The sequence below is a fragment of the Diadema setosum genome, chromosome 22, assembly GCF_964275005.1.
Source record: "Diadema setosum chromosome 22, eeDiaSeto1, whole genome shotgun sequence".
Classification (NCBI taxonomy): Eukaryota; Metazoa; Echinodermata; class Echinoidea; order Diadematoida; family Diadematidae; genus Diadema; species Diadema setosum.
This window is the reverse complement of record NC_092706.1, coordinates 25,960,216-25,977,857: the sequence shown is the minus strand read 5'-3', so window position 1 is coordinate 25,977,857 and position 17,642 is coordinate 25,960,216. Positions and strand designations below refer to the sequence as shown.

At 36.8% G+C, this 17,642-nt stretch overlaps 1 protein-coding gene across 1 annotated transcript in view; it reads left to right on the top strand.

Annotated features, from left to right (window-relative positions):
- LOC140245085 (uncharacterized) overlaps positions 1-17,642 on the top strand; it is a 100,675-nt gene that overhangs the window by 36,545 nt on the left and 46,488 nt on the right. Inside the window, 1 exon segment of the mRNA XM_072324682.1 lies at positions 12,601-12,769. Within this exon segment, the coding sequence (XP_072180783.1) occupies positions 12,660-12,769 (110 nt within the window). The 5' untranslated portion in view covers positions 12,601-12,659.

Genomic DNA, 17,642 nt, shown 5'->3' with positions numbered 1-17,642 from the left:
AAAGTCTACCTCTCTGAGGTAAGCACTGTGCGTAATGACATGCTGTATGTAGGTCTAAGGAAGATAAGACTAAAAGTATGTCAGGTCGCATGAGATATACACTTGTACACTGCAGTACAGTGGGTGGTACATGTATTCTTTGATGCAGGGTGCATTTATCAACTCACTTCTGGCATAGTATTAAAGTCTTCCGAGTCCATTGCCAGTCATATTCTCATCTTTACTACTTCTGCTGTTCTTCTTATCAAAGCCTGTTCGGTAAATTAATGAAGATTTCCTCAAATGCAGGAACATTCCATGTAGATTTTTGCGACATTAATTTTGCTTGTTTGTTTGGTTTTTTTTTGTGTGAATTGGAGCTGATGGCCTTTTTCGTGGGATGAAATTTTTGCAGATTGCTAACCCCTGGCATTCAATGCATATAGTGTGGACAAGAACTTTCATGATGTGCATTTTATTTTTGAGAATTCGTGGCTCTTGTGAAATTTGTGAAATAAATATATGCATGTGAAAATTTCTAGTTTGACAGTAAGGGTACCCAATGCTGCTAATTATCAAAATGCAAAGCCCAAACTTTACATACTATGTTTTCACAACCTGCAATGGGCATCCATCTGTTGGTCTTAAAATTGTAGAATTTCAGTAGTTATACCATGAAGGGGAGGGGGGGGGGGAAGAAACACACATCTTTAGGGAAGTGAATGCCTATTCAATGCAAAGAGACCTGGGGCCCCGCTCTATGGCCTGGGAAGTTCTAGGCTCTTCTAGATGCTCTGTGATGCTATAAATAGCCTTGTTTTTTAACATTTGACCCTCAGAAAATGAGCTCCAATAAAAAAAAAACAAAAACAAAAAGTCTGTAGCTTGATATTTTTTATCCTTTGCAGACACTGCTCACTTGGTTGCATATTGTACCAGTTTCTTTAAATAGCGTCAATAGGTTGTTAATTCTTGGCATGATGCTTAAACATTTCATGGGAAGTCTGGCAGAAAAAAAATGAAGTGTGTCTCTGCAATATTTTAAAATCCCTTGTGGACCCCCATTATTACTCACATCAGTCAAACAAGGGATGTGATGCAGTGTTGCCATGGATGATAAACCTATGTTGGAGGCGTTTGTGGTCTGTTCTTAGAAAGCTGCCTTGTAGCCCATTGCAGAGACCTCACGCCTACACTACTGCTCCGCATTGTCCCCAATTCACAGAGGTACAACTGTAGATTTAACTAGGAGATTATTTAAGATCCACAGGTCAAATCAAAACAGGCTCAATGCACAGTATGTCAGCATGTGTTCACCATTTAATGACTGTTGGCATACAGTATGCAATATGTCACATGCACAAACAAAGTAATTTTTGTTGGAATTCTATATGTAAATCCATGAACTACAGTGTAGGTTTAAGATTCTTGTACAGGTCTACTTAATAGTAGGCCTATACCTATGTGACTTCCAACCTATAAAATTCTATGCATGGGATCTGTTCAAAGCTTTGTAGAGAATAAAACCAAAAGAACATCATGAGATTTCACCGCCAAAATGGAAGATGGTTCCGTCTAAACAGCTGTGCTTGTATCACAGTTTACAGATTATACATGTACTTCAATTCTTAATTGATTTTACAGAATATTGTATTTAAAAGCCTACTTAAGAAGAAATTCGTTGTGAATGTATGCTTGTAGGTTTAATCTACTGTAAAACACGGTATATTCGCGGCATGAATTTTTTGCGAATTGGAGCCGACGGCCTTTTTTGCGGCATGAAATTTTTGGGAACTGCCACTTGCATTCAATCTTTATAGTGTAGACAAGAGCTTTCGCGTGCATTTAATTTTTTAATTTTTAGATTAAAATGCACGCGAACATTCCTCGTTTTACACTACAAAGCATACATGTATGTGAAAAATAAGGTCACTCAATACATTTGTAGGCATAGACAGAGATTGGCTCACATGATTTGTATGTTTGTTTTTTTGTTTACCTTAAAAGGGAATTACCATACTGATGTCACTTTGTATAAAAACAGAAATATCACAAGATTAGATCACTGAACATTTTGGGGAAAAATTACACACAAAAAAGTTATGAACTGTTAACAATGGCAGATCCAGAGGGGGACAGACCGGGCGCCCCCTTTATTTTTTTTTGTTAAAACCAAAACAAAAAAATAAAAAAAAATGGTGTGGGGGGGGGGGGGGTAGTGCATGTGACCCCCTTTAATTTTGTGAAGGCGCCTCCCCTTTATGGAATTCCTGGATCCGCCCCTTGGTTAACATTTAGAGAGCAAGACAAATTGGCAACTCTGTCTGACAAAGATGTCGAGCAACTTTCCGTCCTGTTTGTGCATTAAAGTCAAAAATTTTCATTTGCAGTTTCTCAGGAGAAAAAAATTTCTTCAGATCTGCTTTTGGTAAATGGTAAGAGTGATACATTTTTGCACTGTCCTTCTCAGCTGATAAGTTCTGCCTTTACCAGAATACAGTATTTGAGAAAAAGGAAAATTAGTGAAATTTTGTGTACATAGAGATAAATGGAGAGCTTCTCAACACCTACACATGTATGTCACGCAATTAGTTGCCAATTTGCCTTAACTTTCTAAATTCTATTAGTTCATAAATTTTTGTGTGTGTCTATTTTTCTCCTGAAATTGTCACTGATCTACATATACCTGATTTCTCTGCTTTCATACAAAGCAAGATGATACTTGATAATAATGATACTAATAATACTTGATAATACTTGATAATATCAAGGACTGAATTTTCCTTTAAAACTAAGCATTGCCCGCCCCCGACTAGGTCACTGCACTCTTAATGACAGTCCACTAATTGAAGTAGCTTTAAAGAGCAAGGGAAAGATGTCTTAATTGAGCGTCATCCACAATTAAAAGTGGCAATTACTTTCTTTGCCCTCAAGATTGTCCAATCACGCATCATTTTCCCTTCATATTTTCAAAACCGATAATCGAAAGATGTGGCCAGCGCTTTGTATATATATGCAAGTTTCTGTTTTATAAAGCTCAAGAAGTTTTGCATGCTGTTAGCGGTTCAGTGATAAGGGCCGTATCGGTTTTAAGCCGTTTGAAACTCGAAAGTGCATTTGCTCGTTGAGACGAAATGAGGCGCGGAAAGTGATACCAAGGCGACGAGGAAAAAGGAAAGAGGACAACAGTTGGAATGAAGTGTCCCATATCACATGATATCAAATGCCTTGATTTTCCGTTGCTGGTGTACCAGCAACACTGCCTCGTCTTCCTCGATACCGTGTATTCCTTTTCTTCGTGGCGAGGAGACAAACAGGAAAAGGCATAAAGCACCAAAGAGATCAAACGCTGCCAGTTCAGTCACCTCTGCTGGAGTTGGCAGCAAACCAACCAGATCACGCACGGGCTGACGTGTTCTCACTCTCGCTGTCTCCGCGACTGATCACTTATCTATCTTTGTGGCGTGGTTGGAAGGGGGGGGGGGTGGAGGGCGGATATGAGTTTGAAGCAGGTAATTAGTCTGCACATTGTGAATAACATTGGCGGGGAAGTGGGGAACATGCAACATTGTTTTTCTCCGCAGACCGGACAAACTCGTACCCTCTCATTGTACACTGTAGGTGTTCTTGTTCCATCAGCCCAGGGAGGTGGCCTCCCTCAGCCTATGACAGAAATGTTTGGCCCACATTGCTTGGACTTTGGAAAGGACAATATATGTGTTGAAACCTTTACAATTTATACCTAGTGTCTAAAGGCCTATATGTTTAGTGTCTCCTTTTGTACATGGGTATAAATTTTCTGTTTTTATGTTAGTTTTAATAGTTCCATGCACTCATAAATTATTTAGATTATTGAATATTTTTTTAAAGTTTCACATATTATTTTGGTTAGGTACTTAAACTGTAGCTCTTTATGATACAATGTACTCCCATTATAAACAAACTCAGTTTATATATAACAAAAATCTATTTACAACAAAGTAAAAGTTTAGGTCCCAAAATTATCATTTATATCTTCACATAGATAATTGTTTGGCTATATAAAACAAAATTTTGATATAACATAGTAAAACTGCCAATGCTATTAAAGGACTTTGTTATAATGGGATCACCAGCATGTAATCTGTATTGTAGGTTTTAGCAGGCATCTGAATGGAATGACTTTATAACCACAATTGCAAGCCGTGACCATTTTCCATCTAAAGTATAGGGCTTAATAATTGCATGGAAAGAGTGAAACATTCATGTGGTATAATAAATGTAATTAGACAGTCTAGTATTAAAACACAAACACACATTTCATGAAGCATTTTGTCAGATTTTTTTTTTCTGACAAATTTATTCTCAGCCAATCAGATGCAAGGATTTCAGTAGCTTATAACACTTTGTCAATAAAAAAGCCCAAATATTTGACATGCACCCTCCCCCCCCCCCTCCAGTTCCAAGTCAGGAATCCATTTAAATGCACAAAGAAGAGAAATATTACCATGATAAAGACTGCACAAATTTGTGAGAATATGATGCCTATCACCTCCTAGCTTATCATCTAGTCTTTGTGATTTTTTCAATTTTATGCAAATTTTAAGTAAATGCAGTATGATGATTTAAAAGCAAATTTAGAATGACATCACTTTTTTGTTTAAACGGAGATTAAATATTTTTTTTTTGTTACAACATACATTGTATGTTACTTTGTTTATTACAAAGAGCAATAAATATGCAGACTTACAACTTGCTTGAGTGACTTGAATTCATTTTGAGAGAAAGCCATCAAAACATCAATGACAAGTGCACTTTGATATATTTCTTCATATTGATCATGGCAGTTTACAAATTCAAAGGAAAATCGTAACAATTGTTGATAAAATATGTATATTTTGCTGAAAAGCACCTTTGTCAAGTTGAGTATTTGGGTCTAGTTAAGATGCTGCGTAATATTGCAAATAATGTAGAAGTTCAACAATTGATTATTTGAGACAGCATAACATTGGTAATTTTTTCTCCTTCTTTCTTTGTCTGTTCATGTGTGTTGAAAAACAGATAAAAGCAATAATGTTTTTCTGGAGTTAGACACACACTCACACACACACACAACAAAAAAGTATGTACGATCAGGTATATTTAGATTCTAATTCTTGTGCATCTCTGGTCTGAATAACAGTCACATGACTCTGTTTATAAATGTTGAGAACTTATGATCATAAATACATGTATGCATCAAGGACGCATGATTACCTACTTGTTTTCAGCTGTGCTCATGTTTTTGAAAGGAACATAGCAAAGTAGGATACGCTGATCAAGAGAAAAACCACAAGAGCTAATTCCTTTCTTCCAGGAATATATTGCATTTCCAACATTTCTTCAGAGACAATGAATGCCTAGTCGTCATGACTAGTCGCTTCCAAGGAAACTCCCTTGGTCACAAGAGGACTGACTGATTCATAGCTATAAGTGTATTTCTTAGAATAATGCAGAACAAAGTAGTCACATTTTCTCACTGCATTTTGCAGACCTGCTATTCAAATTGACTGCATCAGCAATCTCAAACTGCCAGTAGAATGCATACGTTTAAAAAAACATATGATATATTATCATTCTCTTCCCTTTTTTTTTTTAGTATCAAGGTGCTATAAAGTGGGGACCAAATCTGTATGCCCAAATGTAGAGCACACAGAACCATTCAAGAAATGCTTAAATTCATACCTTTGTTGGAGCAAGCACAATTACCTTGCAATGTACTTTTGCACATTTGAAAAATATTGTAGACAAACCAGCCATCAAGATATATTGTAGAGTACAAGTAGGGAGGGGACCTACCTCCTTGTTACAAGTTAAAGGGATGGTATAGTATTGGTTGAGATGAGGATTTAGCTTTCAACTTTTTGCGAGATGTACTCAGAAATCACTTTGTGAAATGCTGAGTAGCATACAATTCTAAGAGGAATCAAAAGTTTATTTGATTAAAATTAGTTTTGAAAAGGCTGAGATATCCAAAAACATAGTAAAACAATAAACAATCCTTATGAAAGTTTGATCCCTTCTCTTTGATAAGGATTGCTTTACTTTGGATATCTCAGCCACTTCAACATCAAAACCATTCTTTCATTCATTCATTCATTCATTCATTCTTTCTTTCTTTCTTTCTTTCTTTCTTTCTTTCTTTCTTTCTTTCTTTCTTTCTTTCTTTCTTTCATTTCGCAAAATGAAACTGCACCATCCCTTCAAAGCTTTCGCTGCAAGTGACCAGTATATTGTAGACCATTTTATCCAATTACAGTTGTAGATTATGTAACGCTTGAGATGCACACAAACCTTATCTTTATCTGCATCATAAATTGTCAGGCTTGTAATTTGAGCCTGGTAGTGACAAGAGAAGTTTGAAATTGTCAATACTGAATTTTCAAAATGATATTTAAATATATATATTTTTAAAAGTACGATTTTTGAAATAGATTTTTAATGATGTTTTTAAATAATATTTTTGTGTCCACAAGTGGAAGAGATTTGAGATGGCATTTATCGTTGCCACAAAAATGATTTTTTTTTTTTTTATGAAAATTTGCAAAATTTAATGTTCATGTAACTTTATCATTTTATGTCGAATATTTATGAACTTTGCCCATTGTGTTTTTATTCGACTCTGTGCAGAATGTATAAAAGACACCATTATCATGGAGTCGCATTGTACTGTGATACCATTATACTCTAGGAGTCATTAAATTCTATTTTAAAAGCCCTAGAAACTACATTCCAGGGTTATCATAATCTTTGCCATTCTATATTTAAAAAAATTGATAATGTAGGGTATAAAGAAAAAAAAATCATTTGAACCATTGTTGTGTTAGAGTTTGTTTTAGTTGCCAAATTTTCTAATGTGGCTTCATTTTAGTTTCAAAATTATATTAAACTGATTTGTGACTTGACAACAAATTTTAGAAGATCAAAATTTATGACCCTTATATTTCAAATTGAATTGGTTAATTATAGTATTCATAGATTTTGTCCTGTTCTTGTTCAGTTTCAGTGAATTTTATTAGTTCTATCTAATTTTATATTATGCAGTAAAATTCAGAGTTGCCAATTTTCTACTTTAGGATTTACAGATGATTATTTCTGCAGCTAAATTTCGTTTGATGAAATGGTCAATGCCAGAAATAATGTTCTCTGATACTTTGAGAGGCAGAAGGGCAGTATTGCAAGCACGCTGAAGGAAAGAGGTGTGCGATCTTGCAAAAAGATTGCTGTCTGAGAACAAGAACTTCTTCACCACGTACTAGTATTGTACAAGCTGAAATTTTCGCGTACAGATATTTTCGCGAATTGCTACTAGGAGAACATTTTCACGTGTTGTTAATTTCGCGGTTGCGAGGTCTAACTGTACTTATCTGTTTGCACGTTTGTTTTTTTTTTTCGCGTGTTGTTATTTTCGCGGTTCAAAGGCGATTCGCGAAATTCGCGAAAATAAAACCACCGCGAAAATTTCAGCTCGTACAGTACCATACATTGCTGTTCAGCAGGAAGGCATTTTGAGACTTCATTCAAACTGGGTGAAAACCTTTTGTTACTAGATTATGCAGCAGGGAGCAGCATTTTTCTGCTCTTTCCCTCCTCTCAATTATTAAACAAGTTATCATTAATGGATGGCCGTGATTCCATTTTATTTGATACTGACAAACTTATACCTTTGTCTGTCACCATTTATCAGCACACTGTTAATAAAGCTGTTGGTTTTTTTGTTGTTGCCATATTGAGTGGGAATAATAATGCAAGGGAAATTAATGTGCAGTTTTAACTCACCTCATGGTTCTCAATTTTTGTATTTATTTATCTAGCTATCTATTCTTTCCTCCCATGTACACAGTTCTTTAAAAGAACAATTTTATTACATTGTACAAGTCATTTTACTCAGTATGCCTGTTTATCAACAGTCTTTTTTTATTCTCCCTCTCTCTTTCTCTTTCTTGCACTCTCTTGCTGACGAGAAATTTAGAAGTCAACCATTGTACATGTACATGTACCTGACAGTGATTGACACAAAATTTATGTCAGGGTATAAAGGTATCATGTTTTACTGATTGAGGAGATTGATGTGTTCTTATCTGTAAAGCAGAGTGGTACAAATTATTTGTCCTGGTAGTTTAAAGAGCTGGAGGAAATAACCTTCAATGGTATGTATTCTGCCATGATCAGACATCATCAATCAATTTGTAGCAAGATATTTTGACAGCTCCCTCCCCCCTTTATTGACATTATGTTGTGACTATAGACTACAACTTGTATGTTCCAGTCACATAGTCTAGCATGAATAAAAAGTCATACAGGGTAGGGAGTTCATGCTCATGAACATTAGCACCATTATCTAGATTGAGAGTTCATTGAGCAAGAAAATAATGCATTGGCGGATCCACGGGGGAGCGCACCAGGCGTGGGCCTCCCCCCCCTTTATTTTTTGTTAAAACAAAAGAAATAAAAAAAAATGGGGGAGGGGTGCATGCGCCTCCTTTAATTTTGTATAGGTGTCCCCCTCTTTACAGAATTTCTGGATCCGCCCCTGTAAAATGAGACCGTTTTTGAGCCTCGTAGAATAGGTTTTACTTATTGCAACCCAAACCAGCAATACAGTAAAATGTCTATTATCTGATTTGGATGTGTGGTCGAAATTTGTGTGATATTGGTACTGCTGTTCGTAGAACCAGTTCAGCAAGTGGGCTGAAGAGCATCAAAGAAAAAAAAAAAAGAAGCATTTTGTGGACAGATAGTACATCAAATATATTGAAATATTTAAGATATATCTCTAAAAATTCACAGATCTAAGCATGCAGATGTACAGTGTGAACACATCCGAAACCATAGATGATGGCTATCCTGAATTTGCTGTTCGAAGCCTGACCTCGTATGAGGTCAGAAACCTGTGTTACAGTAGCCCTGTGACCTGACTCGCAATCAGCCTATATCTATGGGCGCCCTGCATAAAATCTGCATCGTAATCGATCCGACACCGTAGCATGCTCTTCTTCTTTGGCTTGTCACCCAGGACGCTGGGATAGATAGATCTCTCAAATGATTTGACTTTTTGCTTCTTGTTGTTTAATTTCTTTTACAACAGAATTTGTCATCCCAGTTGCATGGCAGTGTGTTTGTGCAAACTTCTATGGCTATATGAGATGGGTGGTAGTTGTTACAGCATTAATTTCCCAATCAAAGTTGATCATGGGTATACATATACTGTAACTGGTTCGTGTCTGAAATGAAAATGGGAAAAAGAAAATCCTACAGGAGCAGAGTGAGATTGTTTTCATTAAAAGAAATACAAGTCTTTTTCATATATTTTGTTTTTATTCTATTTTTTTTTTTCCCACTGATGTGTTGCTGATAATCTGCTGTCTCTGTGTTTACTTTCTTGATGCTGAGCACTGTGTTTGTCAGTGTTCAATAAATCAAGAAAGAATCGTGGAGGTGATGATAACATTACAGTCAATTGATGGCTGTCATGAGTTCTCTTTCACTGGATTTTACCTCATAACAGAGCTGTCAAATAGTACAATGTATAGATATATGTGATATATATTATGTATAGATATATGTGATATATATTGTGGTTTTAGTCATCCAAAACAAACAAAAAATATCTATTTTAAATGAAAAAAAAAAACTTACATTTTTTAATGTGATTTTATTAGCATGCTCAATATTTGCAGTATTTTTTACTTTTTGAATTGAAATATCATATTTGCCCACAATCATTATTGTCTTTATTATTACCAGTAATAGCTGTAGTGTAGTATATAAAGTCATACTGTTATCATCATCATTATTATCAATATCAGCATTGTTCTAATACTATTATTTCTGTTTAGCATGAGAATATATATATATATATATATATATATATATATATATATATTTTTTTTTTTTTTTTTTGATCTGCAGAACTTGGTAATCAGCATTGGCATGATGGCATTCTCTTTCACTGTGTTTTAACTCATTTGGTGAGCTCTCTGTGCCTACAGCTAGCTACAGAGTTTTCTCACACCCTTTGATGTATCATGAGGGACAGTTCCATTGATCTCTCTGGGTGCGTTCGAGCGCTCTCCTAAAGCGAACTGTACCGTACCGTACCCGCGCCAGAGGAGCATTCGAACGCTCCTAAAGTGAACCGTACCGTACTGTACCGAGCCAAAAGTGGACCACTTCCCGATGTGCTCCAAAAGCGTACCAAAGCGTACCAAAAGTTCGTTGTAAAGCATGCGCGTATCATGCGCATATTTATGTCACAATGCAAAAACATCATTCTCTTTGTTCTGGACAGCTGTAAGTAGTTCAAGCGCCAGGGGTGAATGACATTCTTGCTACAAACAAGCGTGACCTTTCTAAAAATAACTCGTGAGTATGCTTTCTCCACAGAGCGCTCGAACGCTCCAAAATTGGCATGGTACGGTACGGTACGCTTTAGTTCAGTTCGCTTTGGTTCGCTTTAGAGCGCTCGAACGCACCCTCTCTCTTCTTCTTCTGTTGCCATTTGAAATGAATCTGCAACATTTATTGAAGGTTTATAGACTGTAAATTTAGCAATTTATTCAAACCTCTCTTTGCATCGATATCCTATGACTGCGGCAATCATATGTTCTTGCAAAATGCATAAATTTGCTTTTAGGAGGATCAGTTGTTAGTTGTTTTTTTTTTTCATTTTCTTTGTCAATTCCAATTTAAGGTATTAAACCTCTTTCTTTTTTTTTTGTACAATTTTATGCAGTCCATACTTTGTGGGCATGTTAATCATGTATACACACATATTTTCAAATCTTGTGTGTGTACATACGTGTGTGTGTGTGAATCAGGACTATGCAGACAAAGTGATTTTGCAATTGAGAACCACAGCATTTGGCCTGAATGAGGCTCTGTCTATTAATCATTTAATTGCTTTGGTAATGTAACATTGCATTTCTCCTGGTAATTCCAGGGGCAATACACTGTGCCTTGTTGATTTGTGAATTTCAATCAACTTGTGAAATTTGCAAGTGTGTGAAGCCACTGTGGGAAAACAACAACAACAACAACAGCAACAACACATTTACAATTAGATTTATTCTTGACAAAGGTACAATGTTCATGTCACACGGTACTCTAGGTGTTAAGACTGTTTCAGTGGTAACTTTGAATTTAATGAGGAAATCCACCCCAAAAATAAATAAACTTCAAAAGAAAGAGAAAAATATTCCCTACAGAACGAGACAAAAATGCTGAAAATTGGTGAAGAAATAAGGAAGATATGATATTTCAAAATTTCATATTTTTTTCAGAAAACATTTATTGACCAGTCGTCATAAATATTCAAGTCAGCAAGTTGACATTAAGATGTCTTGCTCTCACAATTTCATTTCGCATGTATACAGAAATGATAAACACCTCATATTTCAGCTATATAAATATAAAACTTGTCTTTGAACCACCCAAAATAGAAAAAGAACAAATGTTAACTCTGATATCTCTTGGTATGGGAAAATGCTTTTACTTGTTTATTAGCTAAAAATAACAAGACATTTTTTCAAATTTCATACATAAGGTACATGAAAAATTGTGAAGTTATGACATCATCAACGCACTCATTTCAATATTCGTAAGGACTGGTCAAGAAATGTTTTCCGGAAAAATAGGACATTTAAATATGTCATATCTTCCTCATTTCTTTTCCGATATTTGTCATTTTTTGCACATCATTCTGTAGGGAATATTTTCTCTTTCTTTTGAAGTTTATTTATTTTTGAGATGGATTTCTTCTTTAAGGAATGGAGATGATATGAAAATCTTCTCACATTCCATTGTGGTCTGATGTGTTCACAAATCACTTTGGTTCCCTTTTTATTTCTGTGTGTGATGTGCTTGTTCTGTTTCATTCCCAATAGGTGAGCACGTATCCTGTGGGTTTTACAATAAAATACACTGCACATAACATCAATCAATACTGAATCCTGTTTACAGCCTATTGTATCTGATGCTACAGCGTATGTGGCAATATAATACTCTTAGTAATTGTCACATGATTTTATTTGTGGTTATTACTTAGTTTGTGTCTTCCCTCCCCATCTTTAAAGACCTCCTACTGTACTTCTTTTGTTGGCTCTGCAGGGTAGTGAGTGCTTGAATTCTGCCCAATCAGAAGATTGCTACTAGGCATTTAGTCTTGGCATTAATAGCATGAAAGGCGGAATGTCTAGAATTGGATATTATTTGTGCAGTGACTTATATTTTTCCTTTTAATACTATGATTTTTGACATACCACCATTCTTCCTCTTGTAATGGTTCTAAGGATTCTTTCAGCACAGATTGTTCCTTGTGCTTCACAAATTTATGTCGGTTTTTCTGTATGACAATGCTATTTTGTCACATCTGCTTTGGAGTTGTTTTGTTAGTTGGAATTTCCGTACCTCTGCAGCGCTGTGACAATGTGACTGTGTAACAAGCCATTGATACATTAATGACTTTGCATTGTGATATGAAGTTTACAATATTTGCCTCTTCCCGATTTGTAATCATTGGAGTGTTTTTGGCAACCATTCTTTGGTATACTAATCAGCTCTTTGTTTTATCTCTGTACTTTCTCTCTTTTGCCATGCTCTCAGGGTCAGGGTCCTGTCTCGTAAACCTGGGAGTGACGTTGGCAGCCAAAACCCAAGTACCAATGGGGAAGTACATTCAGCTTGCCGAAGACGTCTATACACGATGGAAGAACTGCATGTCTGCACTCGCCATGTCGTCCGACTCTGATATGGCTGACTTTCTCCTGAACAGGTGAGAAGGGGAACAGGAACGGGAACAGGAACGGGAACGGGAACGAGCTGCACAAGTTGGGCATGCAGCTGGTGGGGGCTGTTTAACCCGTTTAAGATGAGCTGATTTTGCATTAACATGTATTTCCAATAGACACCTGCCGGAATATACTCCGGACTAGTCTTCAACGGATTAACATCAATCCAGCCTGCCAGTAGTTGTAAGAAGTCCCAACAAGGGGCTAGCTCAGTCAGTTGTTATGCTACTTTTATGCCATGCTCCCGGCGCCCACAGCAATCGTGTTTCAGGCCACCGTGGACGAAAATGGGATGGACATGAGACAACGCGTCGGCACAGGATGGGCAAATGTGATCGGCCGTGATAGCCATGGATGCTGTGTCAGATTTTTAAACTGTCAAAAAAATTGCCATGTTTGCCACGGCACTGATAAGATCAAAGGATATCCATCAACCATATACTGTAAGAGAAATGAAAGTATGAATTCTTGCTAGATCACGTATAAAAACTCAAATGGCAGAGGTGCTGTTTAATTTCCATAATAATGAGTTGACAACATTGTGCCAGTGCACAATATGAACTCTATTTGATTTGTTGATTTTTTTTGTTGATTTTTTTGTTGATTTTTTTTGTTGATTATTTTCTTAGTTTCTTAGAGAAAGACTGAGCTAAAAATGAGACCTTATTAAAACATGATCTGCTCCATACAATACTGACATAAAATCAGACCATAATAAATCTTGGACAAATCAAACATTATCATTGGATATACAATGTAATGGCTCCACAAGTACTTTTATCTCAAAATATTTAAAATAGATATAAAGCATATGAAAGGTCAATAGAATCAATGTTTTTGTCACAAATTTGCAAATTGTGTTGTTTTTCCTGAATCCGTGCATATTTAATGAATTTTAGTCACATTTTCATCTAGTCTTTCTCCTATACATTGCATGATATGCAGTAATGTTATCTGTTGCCAATTTGGTAAGGACATAATGACAATGCTGCAGCAAATACCCTACAACCCAACGAGTTCATCTGAATTATACTGTGGCTCTTTGATACAATAATCAGTGAGATCCAAACTGTGTGCCAGTGTGGAGTCACATGGGTCGTATAATGCTGTAGGATGAGTGTGCAGCTTGTAGGGTTTAATAGCGAGCTGATCAATGCAATGGGGCTGCCGTACATGTACAGGCGCGCTGCTTTCTATGAATGGACTCCGGTGTCGTCAGTGACACCAGTGGTAGAGCCAGACCATGACTCCTGTGTGAATAGATTGTAGCCAAAGAAAATAGCGCACGTCGCTCTGGGGCCCGGCAACGCATGGCATGTACAGCAGTACAACATTTGTGGGTCCCCCCCCCCCCCCCCCAAGTCTAGTGGACATATATATGTGACCATCCAGCTCAAAACCCACTATATGTCACAGATTATGAATTCTCTGTAATGGACCAAAATTATGTCACAGATTATGAATTCTCTGTAATGGACCAAAATGTGTCATTTTGGTTGACTGACTCAAATTTTTGAAACTTGTCGTATACCTTAGGAGAGTTATATTTTCTATTTCAACTGTCAAAATTTGGTGGCTTGAAACTACATCAAAATTGAGATATTAGCAGTTTTTCTGCACCATATTTTTTTTTCGGACAGGAACTGCTTTCACTGGGAAATAGAACATGTTTTCATTGATACTTCTGCACAGCATGCCTGAGTAACCCCTAACGTCTAATTTACCTCTTTTCTTTCTCTTCTATGGAAGCACACTTCCTTTTTTACTCTTTCTTATTTTAATCACTTTTTGAATTGATGTATTAAAGTGGATGGTCAAATTTTAACAAGTTTTCATTTTTAAAGCTTAGTTTTTACTTTTGTGAAATTTAAAACTATTACATAAGTTGAAAAGTGGAAATTCATTTTTGGCTTGCTTTTTCTGAGTTTTGAGCTGAGTGGTCACATGTTCTTTTTATCATACACAACACATACGTGCACTGGCTTTTTCAGACAAGACTAATGCAGTTTTATTAGGTTCTCTCGTAGAATGCTTGTGTCTGTGTATGTTTTTGATTTGCCAGGCTATACCACATGGTGGTCCTGAGAACTTTAGGGGATGATGATATTGAAGTGGGAATGAGGACTAAATTGACATGCATTTATCAAAGGTGTAGAAACTGAGCAAAGAAAGAGAGAGAGAGAGAGGGGGGGGGGGAGATATGGAGAAAGGAACAGACAGAGATGGCAAGTGTTGTTGTTATTACCGATATTTTTCCTGAACTCTCTCTTTTTTGCGGGAAGAATTTTCTTTAGCCGGAGGTCTCAGACACTTCTCATTACGGTAGAGTTCTGACCGAAGTGTGGCTGAGATGGGGGAAGCAATATCGAGCCATGCCTGGTAGCCAAATCCTGAGATATTGGCTATCCAACTCTTTTTTTTTTCTCCTTCTTCTTCCTTTCTTCCTTCTGCGTTTTCCCGTCCAATGGCGGTGGGTGAAAAGACATGAATGGGAAGTGTGTTTCTTTTCCAGAATTGAGTCATGAGTTTGGGGGTACATACTGCCTGGCCGAGGAGGGGCAGGGACAATTATACGGAGGAAAGAGTACAGGGCAAGTTACTGGGGTTGGAAACAGTTTGGGTGTGAGCAGTATTAAGGTAGGGCGACAGAGAGTACTGTATGAAATAGGGAGGTTACGAGATTAGGAGAGACCAATCTGTCCATCTATAAATAGTGTATATACGCAGGGTGCTACATAACTTTTTTTTTTAATACCACTTGCCTGGTCAGGCAAGCAGATTGTCAAATTGTTGCAGTATACTTAAACATTAATTGTACTTATCCAAGAAGAAAGTCCAAAAATATGGGAAACTGATTTAGGAAATCACTTGTTAAAGTCAGTGCATAATAAAATACATTCATTTGAATAAACAGCACATGTTCATTCCCATGCTTGAATAAAGACATTGGAGTAACAAACTTAGTTTAATCGAGTGTTAGTGTTGCATTGCATCAGGGCTTCTTCAAGTTGCTGAAATGAAATTTAAGGGTGTTGCATTGACCAGCACTAAACAGTCATATGTTTGGGCTTCTGTATGGTTGACTTTGTGTTTTGCAGGGGGGGGGGGGGGGGGGTGAAAACGTGGTGGCTTAATGGTGGCTTTTTGCTTGCCCAATTTGGGCAAACATTTTTTTTTCTCATTGTTCCAAAGTACTTGCCTGACTTCGATTTTCACCGGCACCGAGCAATCGGGCAAGTGCTTTATATGTAGCACCTTCTGTACTATGTACCTTTGGGAGAACCTGAAAGAAGCAAGAGCGAGAGGAGAAAAGGTTGAAAACGATATTGCGCCACATGCACTGGAAACCTATGGGAAATCTCTGAGAAAATGAAGGTGAATGTAAAAACAATTACGAAGTTAATCTGTGTTTTTATGCCTCCGCCACGAAGTGGTGCCGGAGGCATTATGTTTTCGGGTTGTCCGTCCGTCCGTCCGTCCGTCCGTCCGTCCGTCCTTCCGTCCGTCGTCCGTCCGTCCTTCCGTCCGTCCGTAATGAATTTTGTGGACAAGGTAACTATCAAAAGCTGTTGAGGCATCCTAATGAAACTTGGCATGTATGTGTATTAGGGGGTGAAGTTGTGCCTATCAACTTTTGGGTGCACGTGCTCAAGGTCAAAGGTCAAAAGGTCAAGGTCAAATACATAAAATTTCACTATTTCCACCATATCTATGCAATGCCTGAAGATATTTTCTTGAAACTTAGTCAAAAGGTCGAGTAAAAGTATTAAAACTTCTTTTTTTTCTCTGTAGATTGGAAAATTGTTCAAGGTATCTTCATGGAACATAGTATATATACATGTACTGACTGGCAGTGATTATCTAGAGAATGTAGGGTTCATGGGGTCAAAGGTCAGGGGTCAAAGGTCAAGTGCAACACTTCAAAATTTTACTATTTCCCTCATGTTCATGCAATGCCAGCAGGATTAGTATTTTTTTTTTTACACTTGGTGTATGCATGTGTAACCTAATAGAAATTCTCTGGAGAGTTCTTTTTCTTTTTCTTTTTTATTGCCTCAAAGGTCAAAAGGTCAAAGATCAAGTGAAAGTGCTGAACTAACTTTTTCCTCCATATCTCGGAAGTGGCTCAAGTTATCGTGAAACTTACTGCATATCTATGCATGTTCTACCTGAAAGTGATTATCTTATGAATTTTAGGGTCAAAGGCCAGATGAACATGGTAACAATTTACTATTCAGTACAGAAATTGCACTTTTTCTCCATACCGGTACCATGAAAATTACTCAATGCATAAATGTATGAATGGGTCAAAGTCAAGTTAAAGTCCTTAAATCCCCAAATACATGCTCTCCTATTCATCCAATTAAACCAAGGTCAAGGAAGGTGAACATTCAACACATTTGTGACAAACTTGTCATTTCAATATTTTGCCACTTTTGTGAAAATGTAATCACACATTGTCCACATGTACTATCTAGACCTATTAGGAGAATCATGCATTATGGCGGAGGCATAACAGTCGCCATAGCGACATTTCTAGTTAAAAAGTAGAAAGAGAAAGGATACAGTATTAAAGTTACAAGAAAGGACAGATACTAGTATATGAAAAAAAAAAAAAGGGGGTGGGGATCCACCAAAATGACTGGGCTTCAATTCCTAATCAATTAGGTTATGATCAAATATGCCATATTGAAATTCACTTCTTTTGCTGCCATGGAATTTTAAACTGTTGGCCTTAAGGTACAAAGCCCTGGGCCTTTGAACCCACAACATAATGTTTCATTTTTATGGCCTCATTTGAAAAAAAAAAAAAAAAATCATCCAGGGTTACTTTATTTAAAAAGTACTGGAAATCAC